The 26,413-nt window shown below is 35.4% G+C and overlaps 2 protein-coding genes across 2 annotated transcripts in view; both read left to right on the top strand.

The window, feature by feature from the left end:
- LOC133521466 (uncharacterized) overlaps positions 1–26,413 on the top strand; it is a 520,259-nt gene that overhangs the window by 233,439 nt on the left and 260,407 nt on the right. The gene's annotated exons all lie outside the window — the stretch shown is intronic.
- The window catches only part of LOC133521467 (uncharacterized), a 49,644-nt gene continuing 30,575 nt past the window's right edge, over positions 7,345–26,413 (top strand). The window contains exons 1-2 of the mRNA XM_061856441.1: positions 7,345–8,991; positions 13,160–13,342. Of these exons, the coding sequence (XP_061712425.1) occupies positions 8,896–8,991; positions 13,160–13,342 (279 nt within the window). The 5' untranslated portion in view covers positions 7,345–8,895. The remainder of the gene's footprint in view (positions 8,992–13,159; positions 13,343–26,413) is intronic.

Consider the following 26,413-nt stretch of genomic DNA (forward strand, 5'->3'; position numbering starts at 1 on the left):
TTTGAATTTTAAAATACGTCTAATATTAGGTCTACTAGATACGATATGAATCGGATATGTCTTCAAACTTTTCTTCAAACAACAACGTCACTTTTGAAACTGATATTTTCGAACCATATGCTATATAGAGATAGACCTAATACTCGACGTATTTTAAAGTTTGAATCGTGCCGATAATTTTAGCATAATCCGTTCATTTAAAAAACAAGGGGTTTTTAATTTTTTAACCCAAATAGAACTCCGTAGAACATCACTTACCTAAGTAATAAAGTTGTACTAAAACATGCCGCGTAGATAGATATTAAAAGTGTAATAAAGCAAAGGAGGTTAAAAAGATATCAAAATATTATGAGACTTTAAAATATCACTAAAGTTGTTTTTTGCTAAAAAAACTTAGTGAGAAATTTAATGGACGCACATTATTAGCTTGGTGCTTATTTATAAAAAAATACTACTACCTACTTATCGAATAATGACAATATTGACAATAAGCGTGCTTAAGATAGTACACTCAATATTCACAAATGTATGCATCAAAATTGCCTTGCATAAAAATAACGAACAGGAAAATCTCTTTTTAAAATTTCTCTGTCTTCCTTTTACCACACATTTCTTAGAATACATTCCCCAGATTTGGAGCTTTTCAGTTTAGCGTTGCGGCCAGATGCATCAGATGCATGCATAATGCCCCGAGGCGGGCGAGCAATATCCGGCTCGAAGGACCAACATTTTTCGTGCAAACTGTAAATAATCTGTTAAAATGCAACACTCTTGTGCTGGTCCAATCTGTGCGGACTATGTGCAATACATATAAATCCCGAAACAAAATTCTATTAAACACCACTGCAAAAAAGGCAAAAATATTTTGATTTTAGTGACATCAATATTGGGACTAACTATTTGAGACCTAGCCATGACTTGCTATACGCTTGTCACCATTGCACGCACCGTTATTAAAATTAATTTAACTAAGCCTAATAACTTGGAAGATTTAACAACTGGAGACGCTTTGTCTGTAATTTTCTGTACAAAACAGTCTGCCAATTTTTACGGGGGAGGGGAACGTCAAATGTATGGCTATTTGTACATGACGTACAAATAGCTATGTCAGATGAACGTCAGTCCATACAATATATATGACTATTGGCCGAGGCTCTTAAAGGCGACTCCAGTTGTTAAATCCTCTATAAGCCTAATAATGATGCTCGTGCTTGCAAAACACTTCATTGTCATCAGTTAATGTCATCCAAAATTATAGGAAAATCTAGGGTACCTGTTAAAAATATAAAACTTATATACCTATGTGTCCAACTGTCTACCTGTTGTCTGTCTGTTGACGTGTAGTTAGTATCAATCACAGTTAACGGGTTTTAACTTTTTGAAAAACTTAAACTTTATCTTCTTTTCTTCTTCTAAAATATTAAGCTTAATAGAATCGAAATTCGGTAACTTAAAAGGCTTAGGTATACGGAGTTAAAAATAGAATTTATCCTGTATGAGATGCTGCTTTGTTTGGTTTAGGTGAATAAATTTATTTCGTTTTTCTTTTTACAATACGAGTAGGGACACAAGTACGAGGGAATGTATATTTAATACTTTACTTTGATGGAAGTCACCCGAAAAGGTTCTATTGAGGGATATTTTTATTTACAATACAATATAGATGTCGGCGGCGGCCGGACGTAAAATCCGCTAGATCAAGAACCTAATTCCTAGACTTTGTGTAAAACGCCGCCATTCCACAATATGCCTGGGAATTTATTGATGTGGCGGATTTTACGATCGGCCGCCGACACATACACAACACATATTCACGTCGTTGGCTGTGCAATTTCTGGGAAGAAGTAGGTGATAAAGTTCTGTTGCAGCGACGCAACGCAATGCGCTATGTATCAAACGGACAGCAAGGGTGCGTCGCGTCGGCGCCAAGCCCAACCGGTGTCTAATGGTAATGATCAGTGGAACAACACATTAGAATATGTTTTTAGTTTTAAGACTTTGTAAAACCACCTATAGTCCAGTAGGTCCTATATTCTGTTTTTTAAGATTAAAATTTTTCTAACCTCAATAGTAGTGGTATTTAACGGTTCCTATGGTTCCTATGATATCTAATATTGCGGTACCATAATATGTAAACGACACTATAATTCAGTGCATATTTACACAGATTTAATTTTAGAGAAAGAAAGTTACCGCTACTTTTGAGGTTATATAATTTGTAATCTGAAAAAAAAAACGGGGTATAAATATGACTATGGTCCACAAGTGGGGTCTTGAATACGCACAAGTTCAACAAGTTATTAAGTAAGGTCATGTAGGGTAAAAGAAACATAGTTAATTTTGTTCGGGGCGAGAGTAATAAGTAGTATAATTTTAATTTATTTATTCTTTAAATTAACACTTACAGTCAAGCTACACATGTTAAAAGGAGTGACATTATATAAGCATTGAGACTAACAGTATACTTAGTGCCATAGTGCTAACTATACATTGATTGAGCTTGGCGTCGTTATTCACTCTAGGTATCTAGGTAAAACGGCTTTAAATATGTTAAATTAACAAAATATAATTTGACAGATGCTTTCGCGCCCAAAACGCTCTTTGAAAATTGTGTGACGTCACAGTTTACGGTTTGACACATAACTACATACACACGTAGAAGATACGAACTGTCAACTGACATTTTTCATTTTTTGTTTATCGCCTAACTGTCAACAGTGTCAATCCGAGAGTTGTGACGTCATCAGAATCTTCAATGACGTTTCGAGTTTGGTTACGTGACGTGTGCCAAAAGATATATTTAAATTCAATATTTACAAAAATATGGTCATTACAGGTCCCCTAAAAGTAGTTTAACATGTTCTTATAATTCAAAAGAATTTATTGGGATACAATTCTGCTCTAAGATTTGTAAGTAAGATGGAAACAACCCTATTGTAGTGTCACTTAGTACTCAGTGTCAATTAATTTTTATCTAGGATACATATTAACCTGCCATGGCGTAAAAAATGGTAAAATAAATAGGGAAATGAAAAGTCAGTCCTAAATATGTACATGCCACTACCTACATCCAATTCTAACGAGTAAATATGAAATTTACAATAATTTCAACCCGCAATTAAATGTAGGTACGTAGAACTGGCTTAGACCGACTTTTCGCATTAAACCCTCGAGGTGTTGAACTCGAAAGTTACGAACCACAAGAGCCTAAGTGCAGAAAGTACTTTGACAGAAGCTTGGACTTTATTTGTGTTGCACGTATGAATTATCAACAAGTTTATATGGGTTGTCTCGAGGTTTCGTTCCGTGTAAGATGTAGCTGAATCGTGTGTTATATTCGTACAATGTTCCTAAAATGTTAACGCGAGGAACTCGAAACATAAGATTGTTGTTTTATGCGACGATGAGGTTGCGATTCAATAAAATTTTCACGTCTGTTGCGAGTATTATATGCAGGGAGTGATTCTATCTGCTAGAAAATAACCGTCTAAAGTACTTAGGTACTTGAATGAATAAATTCATAATAGGTATCAGTAGATTGTAGATAAGGTAATTTTTATTTCGTTTATAAAACAACAATGAATTATGTGCCTAACAAATCATCAAATAGTAATTAAATATTATGTTAAGCTAAAACATAGGTTTAGTCGCCAGTCGCCATCAGATACATTGGAGCGGCCAAGGTGCTCATAAATATCTGAACACGCCTCTATTCTCAAGGTGTTAGAGTGCGTGTTCAGATATTTTGAGCACCTTGGTCGTTCCGATATATCTGATGATGGCGAATATACAACGTTTGCAGCTCTGTTGCTGGCATACATATTCGATACGAAATTAAAGCTTAATCTGGAAATATTTACTTAATTAAATGAAATAAATTAGAGAACAGCCAACAGTAGTAGCCAAAGTACGTACATTTATTAAAAAACCCGACTTGTGACAATAGTTGCTAATGCTAATCTACTTAATTTTTTTCTTAATCCCAAATGGGCAATCAAAATGAATAATGATACCTAAATATTCTCGACATAAAAATTAAATTAAATTATCATTTATTTCGACCATCTAGGACCATAAAAAAACACAACAACAAACATAATACCTACATTACAACAAAATAAATAAATTACATAGCATGTGGACATTCTGTTTCACAAAATAACCTTATTCACCATGTTGTTTAATGTATTTTATGATGTTTTTAGTGACACTCGGGCAATTAAGACAAAAAAATCATCAAAACTGATAAACACGACATTACCTTCTTCTATGTCGCGTTATTGGGTAAAACTATGTACAGTCAAGGTATTAAATTCATAATATAGTTACGGTATACGGACGAAGTGCCAAAAATATGTATACACGCCCTTATTGCCTATATATGAAAGTAGTGTGTACATATTTTTGTCACTTTGTCCGTATCGATATTTAATACCTTGACTGTACCTATTAAACCGTGCATGTATCTGTCGAGCACGCAGGACAGTGACCCACTCGTTATCCCGGGCACCGTGCCACGGCATTGCGTACATTCGGCAGGCGGGTCCTACATCCTCGCTGATATATGGCCCGCATTCGGAAATGAAAACTTCAGCTCCCACAAATCTATTCTCAAATGTTCCCAATAAGTAAACATCATTTATTTATATACCTACATATTTTTTTACAAATTTAGATGCAACTAAGGTCCGACCGAGAGTGCTTTATCTGTCTCGGCCGAGAACGAGACCGAGACCGAGATTCAATGGAATTCTCGGCCGAGACCGAGACCGAGACCGAGAATTTATAAAATAGAAGAAAAAAATCGATTTTTGCAGTCAAAATGTTTTAATAGTCGAAATTCGACGATTTATCAGAAAAAGTTATCATGATCAATTCGTAGCGCTATTAAATGGTATTTTTAGGGTTCCGTAGCCAAAATGGCAAAAACCCTTATAGTTTCGCCATTGCCGTCTGCGTCTGTCCGTATGTCACAACCATTTTACTCGAAAACTATACGATATATTTTATAACGATATATGGAACGAAGATGTATTATATAATGTAAGTCGCATCGTAGTAAGTTAAATAATTAAGCTGTAATAAATACTTTTTCAGGAAAATTATTTTGAATATCTTCTTGTTAAAACGAAGCAAGTGCCACGAACATTCTCTCTTTTACTTGTCTGGCTTTTTGTATTTTATGAAGGTACGGAACCCTCCATTATGCGTTGCCCGACATGCACTTGGCCGGTTTTTCTAGTACGGATGTGCACAAAAAAGAGGTACAATAATCATAATTATAGATATATATTGTAACCCAAAAAACGTATTTTTTCAGCGTTATGGTCCGTTAAATTGTGACAATGCTCGTCGTTTAACTGGTCAGTTAGTGACTTGCTACTAAGCTAAGCCACATTAAATGAAAATCAACCTATGTCTCAACAACCACACCGCGATTTACGTCAAAATTGCATAGAAGCATCCGCAAAGTTAGCATGAAATTATGTCCAATATTCCACAATAGTAATCCGTCACAGGTATTGTTTTGTACTTACCGCAGGTTTACGTTTTCCCGCAAATAAAAATATATTAAGTATCAAAATACCCAGTGTCATCTTACACCCACATAAAGTTAAATCTCAATAACAATATACACTCATTTATTAACTCTTCTGCAATAACAACACCTTGTTGTCACCTTTGGGCAGGAGCACCTGCATGCCAGCTTGGACCCTTTGACTCAGTCCAAAGGCGCGCTGTGCGAATCGTTGACGATCCCAAACTCACAAGCGGTATTGAACCTTTAAGTCTAAGGAGAGACTTTGCCTCCTTGTGTGTGTTCTACCGCTTGTACAATGGGCTGTGCTCTGAGGAATTGTTTGACATGATGCCAACGGCCACTTTCTATCACCGCACCGCTCGCCGTCGGCAGGGAGTTCACCCTCACACCTTAGAACCTAAATGGTCGCGTACTGTGCAGTTCAAGAGGAATTTCCTCCCGCGGACGCTCCGGCTGTGGAATGAGCTCCCTTCCGAGGTTTTCCCGAGGGTCTACAGTATGGGGTTCTTCAAAAAAGGAGTGTACAGGTTTTTAAAGGGTCGGCAACGCGCATGTAACACCTCTGGAGTTGCAGGCGTCCATAGGCTGCGGTGACTGCTTACCATCAGGCGGGCCGTATGCTTGTTTGCCACCGTCGTGGTATAAAAAAAAAAAACAACAACCACAAAACGAAAAGAACCAAAGAACAAGTCATTACTCGCAACCGAACCTATCCGATCCCAACCCAACATTTGTTAAGTAATTGGCTTAAAATGTGGGTACGAAACCAATCAAAATCACAAAAAATGTCACACCACGCGTGCGATGCAACCAACTGGTGGCTTAGAAACGGGCACTCGTGCGCGGTAAATTCAAATCCACCAATGATAACTTATTGCCTAGTCTCGGCTCTCGGCCAAAATGGGCCGAGATTCTTGCCGAGACCGAGATCTCGGCCCGATTTTTGGCCGAGAATGCCGAGACCGAGACCGAGACCGAGATCTCGGTCGGACCTTAGATGCAACATATTCCTTATACTGATTCTGTAGGCAGGTAAATTTCGCTGTGTCTCCTATCGACGAGTTGAAACTATTTACGTGTAAAAATAGATATCTACCCCGATCTTATTTTATTTATTTATTTAATTAAGTAATGACTCTTAATGACTTTCTTTTTTAAAATAAATAAGAGCCTGTTTCACAATGCATGTCCAAGTAAAGTTCTGAATAAGCTACTTGCCACTTATCTAACGAATAAAGTCATCGTTGTAGGTATTGGTAATAAGTGCCGATTTAAAGTAGACCATCACTAATATCATGTTGTAACGCGTAAGTGAGGTTGTGATATACTTTTCATATATAATAACTGTTGGAGCAAAATTACCCAGTGGCCACACAGGCCACACAAGACACAGAAGACATTAGATTGGCTTTAAAATTGTATAGATCGAACCACATTAATTAGTTTTAGGACAGCTAGGTGCCAAAGAAATTTTTCAAAAATAAAATAGGTACCCGATACCAGTACAAATCAATGCCACAATTTTCCGAAGCAAGGTAAACAAAAAAGAAAATCATAGACAATACATAACTTAGCCTACCTGCTGTTATTCAATAAATAATATTAAGGTATTCGAAAAAAAGGTACGACCTAGAACCCTTACATAAAAAGCTTTCCTGAGCTAGGAAAAATTGTCCCAATAAAGCCTCCCTAGGGCGTAATAGCAATAAATAAACCTCTTTATCGAGACATTGATAACAGCAAAAAATATAATGCAGCGAGAGCGTACCGGTACTCCAGAGTATCGTATGTTTGCCATCTGATACTTATTGGAGTGAAAAAGCAATTTAGCATCCATTTCTTGTTGCGAATACTTATAGTTTAGTGTGAAGAAAAAGTGGGAAGCGTGCCAAGGTGTTTTATCGCAAAAGCGCTTTACTGAAACCATCTCAAGAATTACAAAGCGGATTCTTTTCTTGCCAGTTTGAAGTAGTGACATACATAGATTTTCGTTCGTATAGAACTTGTTGATCACACTTCTATACAAATTTACAACTCTCGCATCAGCGCCCTGGAGTATGATTTCCTGGTTGAAAGAACATAATTCTTTTATGTTTGCTTTTATCCCGCTTGCATGTTGCATCTTCAGTTACTGCCTTGGAGCCCAGAGAACGCTTAAAAATATCCTATCCTATTATTTTGTCTAGGATTAAATTTTACTTCATTGTGAATATTTTATAATCGGTTTAAGCTTGAAAAGGTAGCAGATAGAAATATTTCGCATTTATAACAGCGGCAAGTGACACAGGGTTCTCTGAAACAGGCGAACTCGCAGGGGACAATAGATAAGTAATGGAAAACTTTCTAAAGAGCTTTGCTGTTTAACGGGCGTGTTTCTCTTTCAAGTCATTGACTTTAATGACGGCTGGGGAATTTCATTAGAGCATGGTGAAACTCAGCAGTACTATTGTACCCTTGGATATATAACTTGTGGTATTTTACAAATTTGGTGGTCTGGTCTCTAGATTTGTAATTTTAATAGTAATTCATGATTTTGAAGGGTTTCATTCAGGGTTTTTGAAGTTGGAATAATTTCTGAATATATTCTTTGCCGTATTTGTTAAAAAACAGAGCTTTACAATTTAAATGATATATTTATAATCATACGTGTAATGTTATCAATGTTATCATTGTAAGTACATTTTTCGTAAACTGCATTCCTTCTCAGATTATCGAAAAAAAAACTACAGAATTTTTCCATAAATGCGGGCACAGTAAGCTGCATAGTTAAGTGATCCCCCTGTAAAAATAAATATATACGCAGGGGGTGTCACTTAACTCTGCAGCTTACTGTGCATAACGCGTAGCAAACAAAAAACTATAAAAAAATATTCCAGAAGACTGATCCCAATACACGGTAGAAATTAAAAGCGAAATCTAGACTCGTAATGCTTTAAAGTCGGGCACGACAACACATTGAATGAAACTATTCCAGGAAGAAACTTAAAAGAACGCTTGAGCGGTTTGGTTCGTGTCAGCCGTAAAACCGTACTCTGGCAAATTTCAGGCCAGTGCCGATATTTACTTGATCGTGATTAATTATGTATTGTGCTCGTCTTTAGTTCTGAGAGATTGACTGCGCCATTACGCGATTTTATCGCGAGTTTGGCCGAGCGCGGGATTATGCAGTGTCTGCCTTCTGCAGTTAGCGCCCGTAGCGAAAAAACGCGCACACGCATGGACCGCTTGAAAAACGTGCGGAAAAATCTCGTACCGTAGTTGAGTACTTTTATCGTTGTCGTTGAGTGCTACGAACTTTAGTAAAAGTAATGTACTATGAATGAGCCAGTAATTATAAAATTGATAATGTTAATATGAATTATAAAAACAGCAAGATGAACTTAAAGTTGAACAATGACGTTCGACCAGCAACGAGGGTGAAGGTAAAAAAAAATTCAGCAACTATTAAGGTGGGTGCAGTCCCTAAAAGACAATAAGTTTAAAGACAGTAAGTTCCAAGTAACAATATTGAGAAATAATATTAATTGTTTGTAGTTCATATAAAACTTTCTAACATAAATATACCCAGTGAACTATATAAGTTTGTAATGCCGGATTTATAGGTCTTGCCAACTTAATTAACACACGATCATGTCATATGTCAAATCATAACAATGGATGAACGTGGACGACCAGTTTGGTCTAGTGGGTAGTGAACCTGCCTACGAAGCTGATGGTCCCGGGTTCAAATCCTGGTAAGGGCATTTATTCGTGTGATAAGCATGGATATTTGTTTTTGAGTCATGGGTGTTTTCTATGTATTTATATATTATATATATCGTTGTCTAAGTACCCTCAACACACGCCTTATTGAGCTTACTGTGGGACTTAGTCAATTTGTGTAATAATGTCCTATAATATTAAAAAATATATAATAATAAGTGAGCGCTGATGAACAACAATGCAACTGAGTGTTATTCAAACTTAAGCGAAACTAGAGTAACATTGTGCTTAGTTGATAATTATTACGTTTTTTGTACGGTTCAAACTTCAAAGTTGCACTTTAGTGAGTTTAGATGTGGTTTAGACAGTAGGTAGTTCTGTACCCTTGCTAATTAATCTCTTCTTTGTAAATAACCAACGGTAGAACTTTGCTTTTATGTAAAAGCTATACTTATTTATTAGTCGTGCATATAGTATGTCATGAACATGCATAGTGAGGCAAATAATCCCAAAACATTGTAGTTTAAATTTTGGATTACGTTTTAATTCACTTTTTCTAATCGTCACGTGCAACAACCTACCTGTTAAACACTCTTATCTAGCCAATTCTGAGTAAAGTAACCCGTAACGAGTTTGTTAACAGTCTAATAAATAATCCCTTTACTTTTTTAAACAATAATATAAACAAAAACTAACTCCTTTTAATATGCAATTGCAGAAACTGAAAATAAAAAAAACTACCGGCGTGTCGAACACGAAAGAAAAAAAAACAATAGGAAACCTATCTTTAAGGCACCTACGTCCTCTTATTATACATGTTGGATTTTTAACGACTATGCAAAGGTTGTGTACCTATTTACTAAAAAAATATTTTTCTTTGAGGGTTATTAGGATACTTAATTTCTTAATATTTTGTCACATTTCTTGGACTCACGGTTTTAATGTTAGATGGGTGCCCCCTTCTCTTTTCTAAAATACTTTCAAGAGCAAGACTTAAATTAGACATGAGCTCCATCTCATCTAACATACCTGCGTGTTTAATAGCTATGAATTTTTTTTGTTTATGTTTACCATTCCTTTAGAATTGAGTTGTTTTATCTTGTTGTTTCTTGCTTTGCTAAATATGTGTTGTGTAAGTATATGTATTATGTATGCATATAAGTAAACAAAAGTGTTTCGAAGTCCTCCTTCTTCCTCGCGTTGTCCCGGTATTTTGCTACGGCTCATGGGAGCCTGGGGTTCGCTTGGCAACTAATCCCAAGATTTGACGTAGGCACTAGTTTTTACGAAAGCGACTGCCATCTGACCTTCCAACCCAGAGGGTAAACTAGGCCTTGTTGGGATTAGTTCGGTTTCCTCACGATGTTTTCCTTCACCGAAAAGCGACTGGTAAATATCAAATGATATTTCGTACATAAGTTCCGAAAAACTCATTCGTACGAGCCAGGGTTTGAATTTGAACCCGCGACCTCCGGATTGCAAGTCGCACGCTCTTACCGCTAGGCCACCAGCGCTTCTCAAAAGTGTATGTTAAGTGTTTCAAACTAAGTAATTAAAAAGATCTATTGCAAACCACAAAAAAAATGAAACTTGGCCAGCGTTTGCAATGCAATTCTCGATAAATCACTAGCCAGACCAAATCAACTACCAACGTACTCGTAGGTAGGTATCTGGGTACTAAAATATACCGTGCATTTAATGATTGTCGGAATTGCAAATTTATGAATGGTCACGCTCGTATTGAAATGCGTGGACATGAGCATGCCACATATTCTCTAGCTATGTTTACTGTTATAACTAGGTACTAAACTAAAAAAAATAGGTGACGTCCTTCGTCTACGAGTATCAAATTTGATTCTAAGTAGTATATGCCTAAACATAGATAGATAGATAGAATACTCTTTATTAGCACACCTCAGTAGAAATATACAAGAAAAATAAACAATTGATTAAATTTAGAGGCACACAACAGGCGGTCTTATCGCTGAAAAGCGATCTCTTCCAGACAACCTTTGGGTAGCATATAAGGGTGGATCAACTTTTTTTGTTGTTATCCTGTCCCGTCAGCTAGACGACAATGGTTTGTTATAAGTTTGTTAGAAGAAATGTGATACTACGTTCTACTAATATAAATAAATAAATATATAAGGACAATTTTACACATATTGAACTTTTATAAACTTTTTAAAAAGTAATCAATCGAAAGTGTAAAAAAAAATCAAGAGGGCAACTAATTGGCTACTTGACTGTTTTTTGTAAATAATGTCAAACGATCTTGATTTTCCTGAGGATCAAATGTCTATATTGGGACTCATGGCATTTAAGAAACACAAAGATCAGAAATGAGAGTTAAAGTCTGACGCTCGCACTCGACGATTGAAACGCCTCTAACAAAATTATAATGAACATCATATAAGTCTGTCCTAAATGTATGGAAGATCAAGGAAATTGCCATTTTGACCCTAAAATATTGCGTTTATGTGTATAGTTGTCATACAATTTATTTTTCAATAAAATGTAAGGAATCGAATGGTACCATTTTCTTTTCTACTTATGAAAGACAAAAAATTTTTTTTTTTTGAGATTTTGGTGCCTTATATTTTTTTATAATCTAAATATATTTTTTTAAATTTCACTTTTTTATAATGGATGGCTCATTTTCTATCCATTTAACTAAATTTTGTTAAAATATTCAACATGTGTCAAGTACCCAATTTACTATTACTAGAATTTTAATTGAACTCGTAGTATCCGCTTAGAGATATAAATATGGCATACATTAATTCAAGTCCGAATGTGCCAGGTTACTAAAAGAGTTTAAATAATTTGTACACACTGTATGTAGTAAATAGTAAGAAATAGCTAGCAAATTACGGCCAATTCCCACGCGCATCTCATCGGTAACTACAAGACGTAACTATTCTATTAGGCAAAACAAGCGAACCGGCCACGGCTGAATGAATATTCCCCGTATTTGCAGTCGTGATTCAATCGCGCCCCTGATTGACTGCCGAGATCCTACCAGCCCGGGGGACACTAATCAAGTAACTAATGAAATTCATAGAAATAATAGAGTAGAGTAGAACTTGATTGGTATTAGCTAAAATAATAAGTGGTTTGTGGCTGGTAAGTGATATTTTATGAGTCCGCGAAAGATGTTGGTGGAGGTCATAGTGATTGCGTTATGGCTTCGTAATTGAAGAATTTCCTTATGGTTTTAATGTTTCATTGAGATGACGACTGCATCAGCGTTGGTGTTGCAGCGTTCTGCGGCTGTAGTGTTGACGTTGACTATGTCAAAAATAAAAATAAAATACCTACTCTGCTGTCTTTGCCGCATTGCTGTGGCAATTAGAACGTTCAACCCGTCACTCATTTTTATCAAGAAGCGTTTACCGCTACTGTAATGTTGTAGCAGTAATGCTGCAACAACAACGTTCGAATGTAACCTTAATGGTTTAAGTTTCATGAGTAAGCCACCAGTCCTATTTTTCTGCCAAGGAAACTATTTTCGAATCATGGGTCTTTACTGTTTTCATTACTCTTGAAAGTAATAACAGCTAGAAAACTACCAGTGCATAATACCTATTTCACGTTCACCCAATTGCACTAAACTGTTGAGCGGTTATTAATAAGCATCTTCGAGCTTAAATAGTATTTTTCTCAAATTTCCAGGCTGTATTTTCCTCAAGAGCACTATAGGTTTTATTAATAAATTATTTCTAAATAAGTCTCGGGAGTCTATAAAATAAACTCACATACTTTAATGTTCATGCCAAGTTTCAATCAAGTTGCATATCGTTATAAAATGAGTGCGTAACTTTAGTTACATGGCGGCTGCTAAGTTCTTATGATTTTTTTATTCAAAAACCTACTTGCGAAACAGTAATCTTAGTAGTTATTAATTTTTTGCAGGAAGAGCGGCAGCGCACAGGACGGTACATTGCGATCCTAGTTGGCATATGCCTACTACTACTGGCGATATACCACGCGTGGGTGCGAAAAATCCCAGTCGTGGCCAGCCTAGTCGTGCCCGCGCTCATCATGTTTATTTACGTGGGATGGGTTCTGTATTCGGCCAACAGGGAAAAACATAGGGTAAGTTATTTTTCTTCTGTAGCTTTTAAGGCCAGTTCAAACGGACTATTTTTCATCCAATCTGATTAAATTATCAATTTGTTCATGTGCTGTAGACGCAAAAGGACATTAGCTCGCCCATTCCAGTATGAAATTGTGTACGTGTGGATGCTACACGAGATCGACACTTTTTTTTTCTGATCAAGTTGTCAATTTGATCATCGCGTCTGGACGAGCCGTAAGTTCTGATTCAATAGATTATAAGCGATGTTCGCGTTTACAGAATGCCGTTATTCAGCCAAAATGCTAAAAAGCTTAGCGTAAGTTTCTTTTTCAGTAGTTCTGTGGTAATTTATTTTATTTTTATTTTATTTTATTTATTGAACACAATGCAAGTTTAGGTACAGTGTCAGACCAATTCACTTACATGCTAGGAAAACATAAATTATCAAGAATAATAATGTATGATTAGTAAGGTGAAGTTCTAATCTGTGAAGCCATTATCTTGTGCGAGTGGTCGGATGCTAAAAGCATTCCACTGATGCAATGCGTTGCATCCTAGACATCCTAAGGGATGTTGGATTTTCCCCATTTCTTTTTTCACTGTGACGGAAAAAGGCTCTACAGTAACCTATGAGTATTACAGTGAAGCTTAACTTCATACTATCAAGTATCGTCATTTTTATCTATTGCTTATTTTATTATATACTACTCAAAATAAAATAAAGATTAACAAAAAATTTTGATCATTACAGGAAAACTAATTTCATCTTTATTGAATTATGTACAACAATTCACTACTTATACAGGATGATTCAGGAGACGTGAGCAGGATCAAGCCTGCATATTCAGTAAATTATCAGCAACTGTTTCGTACCAGTATTTGTGAGAGTAACGTTAATTTAATTTTTCCTGTTAAAAAAAAGAGTTTTATTTTATTTACGATATTTATGGTCACCCTCTTTGTTTTATCCATAATAAGTGACAAATTGAATGTCATCGAAGGGTGTGGTTACTTTTATAAAATCGTATCTCACTCAAGTGTGACATTTTATTTTCTTCATAATTAAAGTTCTGTCATAACGGTTAAAGAGGTTTTATCTTTGTTAATTAAGTGTTGTAGGGTGTCCATGATTGTAAATAATCAAATTTGTCCTTAACAAAAAGTTAAATAACAGATAAAAAGCGTGATTGTTTTACTTAAATATGATGGTGAACGATTCATTAACATTTACTGATTGTGTAGGCTTAGTCCAGCTCACGTCTCATGAATCACCCTGTATACTTAATAATTTTTATAAGCCTTAATTATTTACAACCAAAGCTTCGATTTTTCGCCCCCAAAAACCCCCATATAGCAAATTACATCGATATCCTTAAAGCCGTTTCCGTGATCGTGAAGAATTGCTCGTTTAAAGATAAGATTTAAAAAAAGCGGCCAAGTGCGAATCGGACTCGCGCATGAAGGGTTCCGTACCATTTATGACGTATTAAAAAAAATCTACTTACTAGATCTTGCTCAACATTTTACCACTTTGGACACACATTTTACCACTTTGGAAGTGTCTCTCGCGCAAACTATTCAGTTTAGAAAAAAATGATATTAGAAACCTCAATATCATTTTTGAAGACCTGTCCATAGATACCCCACACGTATGGGTTTGATGAAAAAAGATTTTTTGAGTTTCAGTTCTAAGTATGGGGAACCCCCAAAATTTATTGTTTTTTTTTTCTATTTTTGTATGAACATCTTAATGCGGTTCATAGAATACATCCACTTACTAAGTTTGAACAGTATAGCTTTTATAGTTTCGGAAAAAAGTGGCTGTGACATAATCGGACAGACAGACGGATATGACGAATCTATAAGGGTTCCGTTTTTTGCCGTTTGGCTACGGAACCCTAAAAATATAGGTTGTGTTGAGAAAATACAGGGAAAACATTGGGAATTTGCAATCTTTTCCGGCCACCAAAACATCAAGTGCCCACGAATTTTAATATTGAAAAGAACTTAAAATATAGGCCTTACCACTTCCACCTTTTTTTATTCAAGTTAAAACGTGTAAGATCTTCAGAACTTATCAAAATAAATGTTAATAAATAATGAAATTAAAATTTAAGCTTACACAAGTTTCATTATCGGTGCCAGTTTTACCTTAACATTATTTTTTTATGTACAAATATATTCGAAAATGTGAAAAAAAATATATTAACGGCACCAATCATGGGACATTTGAGAGAAAATTTGGAGTATTTTTGATATTTCACCGACATCTGTAAAATTTCTACCACATTATGCTTTTAAAGTTGAATGTCCAATTCGTCCTCTATGTTTTTCATGTATTTAATAAAAGCTACTGCAATTGGTAATAAATATTATTAACCAATCAAAACTGTGTTTTTTTGCTCGAGTCATGGGATGTATGGCGTCATAAATTTTCAAAATAACAAATATCTATGAAAAATTAAACTTAAGCAGCTCTTTGGCTCTTGTTCATGGTAAAATGTTGTCAGCGTTTAAAAACTGATGGTAAATACTTGTTTGACAGGATTTGTCAATACCATCCTATTACTGGTGCCTGTTCCATTAAAGGGGTGTTTACTATTTTTTTTTGGCGAAATTTACTTAAACTCATATAACATTTATTCCTTCTTTTGGCCCCAGAAGTACGTGGTTAAAATCTTTCGGGTTCCTCATGTTACACCGTGTGTAATGATGATGTGATGACCTAACTTTAATTTAGAATCTTATTAAATTGTGGGGAAGTGGTGGTGGCCGAGTGGAAATCAAGTCCGACTTTCAATCCGGAGGTCCGGGTTCAAATCCTGGCTCGTGCCAATGAGTTTTCGGAACGTATGTACGAAATATCATTTGATATTTACCACTAGCTTTTCGGTGACGGAAAACATCTTGTGGAAATACATCTGCGAAGAAATTTAAAGGTATGTGAAGTCACCAATCCGCATTAGCCTAGCGTGGGGACAGCACAAGCCCTCTTGCGCATGAGAGGAGGCCTGTGCCCAGAAGTGGGATGTATGTAGACTGAATTATAATTATTATAAATTGTGGTAAGATGAATGTTAATTTGTATAAACCTGAATAACGCTTAAACACACTTCAGTCAAACCAGTACATTAATGAAAGACAGTGGCAAAATACTTTTGTCTTAGGCTATATTGACACAAACGACCTGCTCTGAGCGTAACTTATGTCAAATCCATTCAAATCGCACGAGCACAGCCTTTTTGATCCTATTTTTTACTAACGATAGTCAAAAAATTTAAAAAAGTCAAACGTATGTTGTACGGGGCATAATATATTTATATTTTCCATGAAGTTGAAGGTAGCTTATTCAGATTTTTGGTCATATCTCGAATATTTTCACGAATAGCATTACCTATATAATTATCTCGGACAAAAGTTTTACCATAACATTCCCTACAAATCTGGTATTTTTTTATTTTTACTCTACGATCAATACTTTAGAAGCTACAGGCTGTTTAAGTTAACAAAGAGACAAAAAATAGACATTATAAGAAAACGTCGTTTTTTCGTAATTGTTCATCATTACTCAAATTTTTAGTTTAGAATAAGCAAGCTCCTGTCACCTGCTGACCAAGAACATGTCAGGCCGTGCTAAGTGTAGGGTTCCGTAGTTACCCGTCCGTCAAAATACACTTTTTAAAAAAGGCAAAAATGGCTAAACCGATCAGGTTTACAATAGTTTTCTTTGAAAATCTTTACTAAGCTTTACTTTCACACTTTTTTTTTCATATTTTTGGACCGATGGTTCAGAAGCAAGGGGAAGTAGAGGGGGAAATTTTTTTTTTCTTTCAGAGCGATTATTTCCGAAAATATTATGTTTATCAAAAATTGGTTATTGAAGACCCTTATTAGTTTTGAAAGACCTATCCTATCCAACTACATCCCACTATATTTAAAATAAAAAAGATCGTATTATTTTTAGAAGTAAACAGTTTCTGATACAACCGACGGATGTACCCGTAATCATATCATGTAGGCCGGTTTCGCGCCTGTCCTCGTTTTCCTTCGTGGGTTTCCAGGAAAAAAGATAAGGTAATTTGAATATAATCATGTGGGGTTTCTTTTAGCTTAGCATATATTATACTCGTATAATATAATTCGAAGAAATCGTTTTATAGATTAGTTTTGAAGATGTCTTACAAATAGGTACGTATTTGTAATAAAGTAGAGAGATTGCATAATAAATAATGAAATCAAATGAAATGTTATAAGCAAGTTGCCCACGAGGAACCTGAGAGATTTTAACCACGCATTTCTGAGGCCAAAGGAAGGAACAAATGTGAAATTAGTTTAGGTCAACTTCACAAAAAAAAAATTGTTTATTTTTTGTTTCGAGTTTTTGTATGTATTTGTAAACGCTATTTGTAAAACTGTAACTCAAACTGACATTTGGACTAGGTCCCATATTGTCGGATACTCCACCGAAGCGAACGCTGTCTATGATCGTAATATGATAAGATTCATATACCAGCCGTGTCTTATCCAACCTCAACATTGGCAGAATCATCAACACCTTGATGGAGCCATACCACGAAAAATTGATTGATAGGTCCCATATTAGATACATCGCCATCACAAAAAGTTTATACATTTTAGTGTTTAAATATGATCATGAAAATACTGTTAAAAAGTTAAAATATCTCGCAATGCCCACGGGCACTGTGTATTTATGTAGCAAAATTTGTACTATATTTTATTATTAGATATAAGAAAATTTGGAACATTTATTGCGTGGATCATGATACGAACGATTTCAGATCGGTGTTTCGAAATGTTGCAAGTTTCTTCTATTATTCGTCGAAATCGCTCGTTAATAAAAAAAATGTAATTTCAATAGTAAACATCTCTGCTTTTTACAATAGAGACAATATTTATGTAATTAAAAGGTAAGGGTAGTTCTTTGGTACAGTAGGTATATGACATTCAGAGGTCCTTTCCCCAAATCACGGTGTTGTATTAGGAAAATTCCCTAATTAGTCGTAATTGGAAAGGACTTGAGCTTTCTACATAATGAAAATAATAGGTAAAAACAGGTAATCATCAGTGAGAGGCAATTTGTGATAATGCGTAGTGAAAATTTTTGTTTTAAATAAGAAGGCGATTACTTTAAAAATATGGCATTTAAGTTCTATTGATATTCTAGATAAGTGCATGTCGCGCAAAAGTTCGTGTTTACACGGCACTTACGACCTTTTATTAAGGGTTTTTTATAAAAAAAAACTCAGAAATGGCTCAACCTGCCTGTTCAGAGTATTTTTTTAATACTCTATTCTACGGCTTATCTCCCGATATTTTTTCATATTCTTTTGAACTTTGGTTCGAAAGTTATATAGTTAGAGGGATAAACATTATTTTGGCCTTTAGTACCAGTTTTTTTCCAAAAGTATTTAATGTAGCCAAAAAAGTTTTTAGAAACATTCAAGTTATTTTTAAAGGCCCATTTAATGTGCAACACGTTGGTGGTTTCTGTTTTTTTTTGTGACAGTTAGTTACATGTATATGGAGTGCCCCTGTTAAAAATATATTACTTACAATTTTTTAAGTACGTCTCAAATCCAGTAGTGGCTTACAAAATACACCTATATTTCATATTTATTTGCCCCTTTCAGCACTCTAAATAGTTTATACCCACCAATTTAGGTGGCGCACTTACAACCCCTCTGGTGTTGCAGGTGTCCATGGGCGGCGGTAATCGCTTACCATCAGGCGAATCGTCTGCTCGTTTGCCTCCTGTATCATAAAAAAAAGAGTAAATACGGGTATATTGAGTAGATACTGTGTATTTATTCACTACCCATCTCTACCTAGTACTTAGTTTAAATGATATAGATATCAAGATAAAGTTGGGAGCCCCCCCCCTCCCCCTTAAAAATTTACATCAAAATCTTGGTGGCTCCACGTCTTAAATCCATCCTTGGGTCTTAAGGACCAATCCTGCCAAAGAAAATCATTTGGTCACGCAACGCCTTCCACGCGCACCTTCGACTAACGATAACCCTAATAATGCCGTCACGCAGGTCGACTAGTATCGCAAGTAAGACGTTGGGGGGGTCATGGAATAACGTTCATAGAAAACGACAACACATCTCAAATTATCTCGAGAACCACTTAAGCTATCGATTCGAAATTTCGAATAGTTATGAACAACGCTAACCCAGACACATTGGAAGTATTATTATTATTGTATTAATTATGGAAAATGCCCAATATGAAGAGGGGACAAAATTCAGGTTGAGGTTTAACCAATTTTACGTTTGTTTCTTACACTTGAAATTTATATGAGATTACATTAGACACCTTTTTTCAAATAAAAGATCAATTTTTGAAATCGGTTCATAATACAGAATTATTCTCGAAAAACCAACATAAGTACGTGTATTAAATCGCGCAAATTAGACAATTTGTCGATAGATGGCGATGTACAAAATTATTATACTTAGTATAAGTATAGGTACTTCTGATCAAAAGTTTTTCGCCTTTATAGTTACACGAGATAATTTAAAGTACGGAACTTTCGGTCCGCGAGTAAAACGAACGCGCGCTTGACCGGTTTTTCATTCCTATATATTATTACTTTTCGATTGGCGTTTGTCGATAAACTATTGGCATCTTGGTTACGGCCCCTGTTGGCAAAGTATTTATAATAGAGTCAGGCCGCGTAGCCAACGTGTATATCGCTCACGCTCCGTGGCGAACGAAACGCAACTGGCACAGTCGCGCTAATATGGAAGAGTGATAGAGAGAGATAGCTACGATACGTTACGGAGCGTGAACGATTGTAACGTTGGCTACGCGGCCAGATCAAGGTAAGTTTAATAATGTTTTTAACTTGAACTAGGATAATTTGTTACGCAATAACTTAAGTAAATTTATTCTAATTTAAATAAAATTAGGTAAAAGTGTAGTTGATGGGCTTATATTTTATTTATTAATTTATGAGCAGGCTCGATCAAGGAGTTATGAAGCTAGAAATAGGAGCTAGAGCAAATTTTGGTCCTCTTGTTTGCAAGAAAGTATGATGCAGTTTGGTATTGGTATCAAATTAAAGTGCTTGGTTTTGTACATTTATTGTACATGGTTTTTAAATTTACCATTTAAAAATTATTTGCGGGATAAAATATATAGCGAAATAAAATAAACACAATATAAGTATTTAATATTTGACAAGAAAGAATAGAAAGATTACGGCTTACCACAGATACCGTATATTTTAATCTCTATGGTGACTTAAACCTGTCAGTTAAGGGCTCCATAGACCTTGCAATAAATCGTACGCGGTTTCGATCCATTGCCAACTAAGTAAGTACAACTAATTAAATCGATAGTATCTTTTTGGTGAACAGCGAGTTCTCAGTTCGGGAACTGCTACTCGTAGTATAATATATCATTTAATAGGTAGGCATCTTATCGTTTTCTGGGTAACAATGAATAAAGGGAATAATAACTTCTGTTGGAGACCGTACCCAGATCACCCTTCGGTCGTAGCTTTTGTCATGTGATCCGCCTACTGATACGCGAAGAATGGATTGTGTATCATATGAGTTATTCAGTTTCAGTAAAATACAATGAAATAATACATACCTATGCGAACTGTGAATACACTCGCGTGTATAAAATCTACGCTATTGATGTTTGGTGATTTCTCCGCTTAATAACTATTATAGGACATAAAGGATAATAAATGTGCCTACTGGTATTTTCATGTACATCCATCGTTCGTGGGAAACATTATATTTGCAATTTATACATTGTAATTGTTATAGCCATCCGCATGCCTTTTTCCTTGTGTTTACTTTTGTAAAATATGAAGGTGGTACGGAGGTGAAAATTACGGATTTTGTTAAAATTATTTCAACGTTTTTTAACATTCTCTGCCTACCCTGACACGTACTCTAAATAATAAAATGGTACACCCACAATCCTATTTCGTCACCTTCGTAACTTGTCAAGTTGTCATTATTGTCATATGGTCCATTGTTTCGATTCGTCAACATTCCTATAACGTCACTTTCCTATCTTGTTCACATTCCTAATTTTTCCTAACACAAGGCAACAAAACTTTTTAGGTGTAAAAGAGCAATGGAAAAGTAAATGAAAAGTGGAGAAGTTGTCTTATTTATAGAATGCAGTCATGAAAATGGGTGGTACAATAATGTTGACGAGCTGGCAGTGTGGTCAAAATAGGAATGTAGACGGCTTCGGAAGTTGAGGATTTAGGGATTGTATGCTGATGACAGGCATTGTGGACGATATAAAAAGGTGGCGAAATAGGATTGTGGACGAAGCGATCCTGACCCAAATGTTCTAATCAATACTGCCTCTCGTCAATTTCTTTCAGCTTAAGACAGGTCCAATTTTAGATCAAGAGTTTACGTAGATATTAGTAACTTTTATTTATTTCACCTGTCCCGATGTTTGTCTATATGTCTAGTCTAAGATAAACCTTACACGATATAAATAAAACAAATAAACTCAAAAATCTTCAATGACTTATAATCGAAATTAACTAAGAAGTGGAGTCGTTAAAATTCTTCAGTTGTATAATATGATCATAAAAACTGTCGAACATTGTTATGAGTTTCCACGTTTTATTTTACAAACTTTTATTTAACTTGCAATGATTCTACAGTCGGGTTAATAAATATGTATATTTTTTTCACCTTATTGCAATGGACTAAGGTGAAGAAATGTGTATAGATTTATGAACCTTACTGTATGTAAGTATGTATTGTTCGGGTCATAAATATCTTGCAAGCTAAATTAGACTCACTTCCCATTTTTCGATTGAGTAGAAACTCACATAGATATGTAAGCTGGGTCCTTCTTCCTCGCGTTGTTCCGGCATTTTGCCACGGCTCATGGGAGCCTGGGGTCCGCTTGATAACTAATCCCAAGATTTGGCGTAGGCATTAGTTTTTACGAAAGCGACTGTCATCTGACCTTCCAACCCAGAGGGTTAGCTAGGCCTTGTTGGCATTAGTCTTGCTTGGATTGGCAACCCTGGCTGTCAAAGAATCAGCAGCTGATTTTGCTAGGTCCCTTTTAATTATTCTATATTTAATTATATTTCATGTAATATTAAGCCATTTTGGTGTGAATTAAATAGTTTTAGTGTTAATTTTAATGTATACATAATAAGTGAAGTGCTTTAGTGACGTTTACAAGTGTCTTGTAATATCTTAAATTTGTAGCCGTTGTAGGTTATAAATTTAAATTTGTGTTCGTCTCGGTATATTTTCTATGTTTTTATCGCTATTTATTACCAATTTTGTTTGTATTACAGCGTAGTAAATCATTGTACAGAGTCAGAACACAGTGTAGGCATAGTGAAACGTCACTATTTCATGTAAGTACGCTCGTAATATCGCTTAGCTTGAGTAAGCAATTCCCTGGTTTGTTTTGGGTCTATCCTACTATAAAATACATTTATAATGCTAACTCGCAGAGCAGCTGCAGCGGTTCGCCAGCAGGAGGCTGACAAACTCCAAATTACCTTGCTGGAATTAAAAAAATCCAAGGAATTGTGTGCTCAATTGCTTAGTGAAAGAGAGGATAGTGAAAAGGAACTATTATTATCACTTGATAGTGTAGAGAAGTTAAAGAAGGAACTATGTTCTTTAGAAAATGTTTACAATGATGTAAATTCAGAGCGGGCTCGGCTCCAGGAGACGGTTGACAAGTTTACTGAGTGTAGTGCAGCATATGAACAGGCCTTGACAGACATCAACTCATTAGAGAGAGCACTGCACGACGCCCACGAGCAAATCTACGAGCTACAGGAGGCCCAAAATATTGCTGCAGCGGCACACACTCAAAACTTATTCGAGGAACTGGTCCGGCCCGACTCACAGTTGGTTGCCGCTCCAATTGAAAACCCTGTTGTTAGTATAGATTTAATCAATGAATCCACCACACCAAGACTAGTAAATTGCAGCGGAAACAAACTCAAAAAATATATTAAATTAAATAGAATGATTAAAAAAAACCAGAGGTTATCAAAAATGAATAAATTGTTTTTTAAGAAATTGAGATTTTGTAAAATTAATGTTAATTTAGTGGATAAGTTAGACTTGTATTCTGTTCAATTAGAACATAGTAAACTACAGTATGAAACTGACACACAGATTTTAAAATCAAAAGTTCAGAGTTTGGAGGATTCTATACAATCCCTAGAAACAATAAATGAGAGTTCGAAAAAGGTGATTAATGAATATTCTTTAGCCATGGATGATTTAATATCCCAGATTAAGCACAATTCAGAGCGGTTTGAGTCGCTGACCAATGCCCAGTCATGTGCATGTAAGCAAGCGACTGGACATTTGTTGACCAGTGTACTCGATCCAAGCCTGTGTGACAGTTTACCACAACAGCAAATAAATGATAATAGCTCCTTCCACACTCCACAACAAAGCACACCTAAACCTAATATTATTATGTATTGTGATGAAATTGGGAGCAATATGAGCTCATTTTTAAACTATTACCTAAAGGGACTTAGTACAATCAGCAATTGTCTGCCTCACAGTAGCTTTGAAAATATCTTAAAACAAATTTTAAATGACAGTAATATTAATTCTAAGACAACACTGCTAATTCTTATGGGTAATAGGGGAAATGTGAACAAAAATAATTTACTTAAATACTTTGAACAGTTAAATTCACTTGCAGTGCATGAAATTATTATTTTCACATTCCCCTATTGTGAGCAAATGTCAGAGGCAGAAAATAACATTAGACATAAGTTGAATATATCTCTATATAATCTTTGTACATATAGTAGTAAGTTTATCATAATTGACACTAACAAATTTGTTAGTAAATACCATATGCCTATGGTGTTTTTGACTAAAGGTAAGTGTTACCTTTCAAATTATTACAAGAGACAAATAGCTTTATCGCTATCCTATTTACTTGACATTTCTGCCAAGAATTTGGCAGACAACTCTGCTCCTATTGAGCAGCCCAGTATGAGCTTGGAATTGGTTCCAGTCATAACCAATGATTTAAACTAGCTGTTAAGACAAAAGATTCTGTCTCTGGCAATTTAGTTTTAAATAAATATAATGAAAAATACTGTAAACATGGAAAGTATATCCACCTGGTGCATCAAAACATTCAATGTATTAGAAGAAAAGATTTACAGATTGAACTTTTTATGAACGATTTTTATGTTGATATTTTATGTATTACTGAACATTGGTTAACAAATAATGAATTAATGCCTCAATTTAATAATCATCAGGTGGGAAGTTCGTTCACCAGAATTAGTTCCATACATGGTGGGTCGTTAATTATATTAAATAGTCAGTTAAAATTTAAGGAACGTAAGGATATTGTATCCATGTCTGTTGAACGGACTATAGAACTAAGTGCAGTAGAATTGGAGCAATTTATTGTTGTCTGTGTGTATAGGCCGCCATTAAGTAATTTTGAAATATTTGAAAGTGTAATGGATTCTGTGCTACTTAAAATATCATCTTCTAGTAAGAAATTATTTATATGCGGCGACTTTAATGTAAATATTTTGGAAAATTCAACAATGTCTTGTAGATTGTTGAATCTATTCAAATCTGGTAATCTCAACCACATGTTTATGGAGCCTACTAGAGTGACTGCTACTAGTGCAACCTGTATAGATAATATTTTCACTGATATTGTTCCTATTACTAAAAAAGTTATCAGTAATTTAGAATCAGACCATTTAGGTCAATTAATGGTATTTGAGACATTAAGGAAAAATACTTTGAGAAAACAAATAACTTTTGTACCAGTAACCTCGGACCGCGTAGAAAGAATGAAGCAAAGCCTAGTTCAGGCGCTACCCTTTTTGTCTTCCGATATGGGTCCAAATAGTATGTATAATTCATTCTTTCACAGTTTTATGGATCATTATAATGCGATATTTACTTCAAAATCGGTCGTAGTTAGTGGTGCATCAGTTTTTAGTGAGTGGGCTACTGCGGACTTACATCAACGAAGACGTGCACTGTATGCCTTGTATGAGGAACGGCGGTTTAACACGAGTGATGAATTTAAAGAACATGTCAAGCAATATTCGAAAAAGTTTAAAATAGATTGTCATATAGCTAAGCGAAATTATCTAAGTGAAAGAATAAAAAATAGTCCCAACATTATTAAAGCAACCTGGAAAGTAATCAATGTGGAGACTGGTCGCTCGAAACACAGAGTGAATGATTTTAAACTAAATATTCATAACAAAATTATAGATTCCAATTTAGAAGTAGCTACAGAATTTGAAAATTTTTTCACTGACGTACCAGTTTTCACAACTAAGGATTTAAATTCATCACCCTCATCCGCTGTTACTCTATTAAAAGATAACGCTCCAGAGTGTTGTGGAGATTTTCATTTTGAACGTGTTTGTACCTCCGATGTAGTAAAGGCGTTTAATTCGGTTAATGTCAAAAAAACGAATGACCTCTGGGGAGTCTCTGTCCATGCTGTCAAATCCTTAGTAGAAATTATAGCGCCTGACTTAGTAATTATATTTAACAACAGTGTTGATTGCGGCGAGTTTCCTGATTTAATGAAACATAGTAAAATAACTCCTTTATTTAAATCGGGTAGCAACTCTGACCCCACTAACTTTAGACCGATATCTGTGCTACCAACGTTCAGTAAGATTTTTGAAAAATTAATTCTTTCTCAATTAGTACGACATTTTAACGTCAATAATTTAATGCATAATAAGCAGTTTGGTTTTACACGGGGTCGCTCGACAACCGATGCTGGTGTTGAGCTAATTAAGCATATCTTCGATGCCTGGGAGGAGTCACGAGATGCTATAGGTATCTTCTGTGATTTGTCTAAGGCCTTCGACTGCGTTTGTCATGAAACATTAATCAGGAAACTACACTATTATGGAGTTAGAGGAGCGGCACTGGATTTACTTAAGTCCTACTTAAATGGTAGAATACAAAGGGTCGATGTGAATGGACAGCGATCACCGGGGTCATTGGTCTCTATGGGTGTACCACAGGGATCAATATTGGGACCTTTCCTGTTCCTTATCTACATAAATGACT

The sequence above is a fragment of the Cydia pomonella genome, chromosome 9, assembly GCF_033807575.1.
Source record: "Cydia pomonella isolate Wapato2018A chromosome 9, ilCydPomo1, whole genome shotgun sequence".
Taxonomy (NCBI): domain Eukaryota; kingdom Metazoa; phylum Arthropoda; class Insecta; order Lepidoptera; family Tortricidae; genus Cydia; species Cydia pomonella.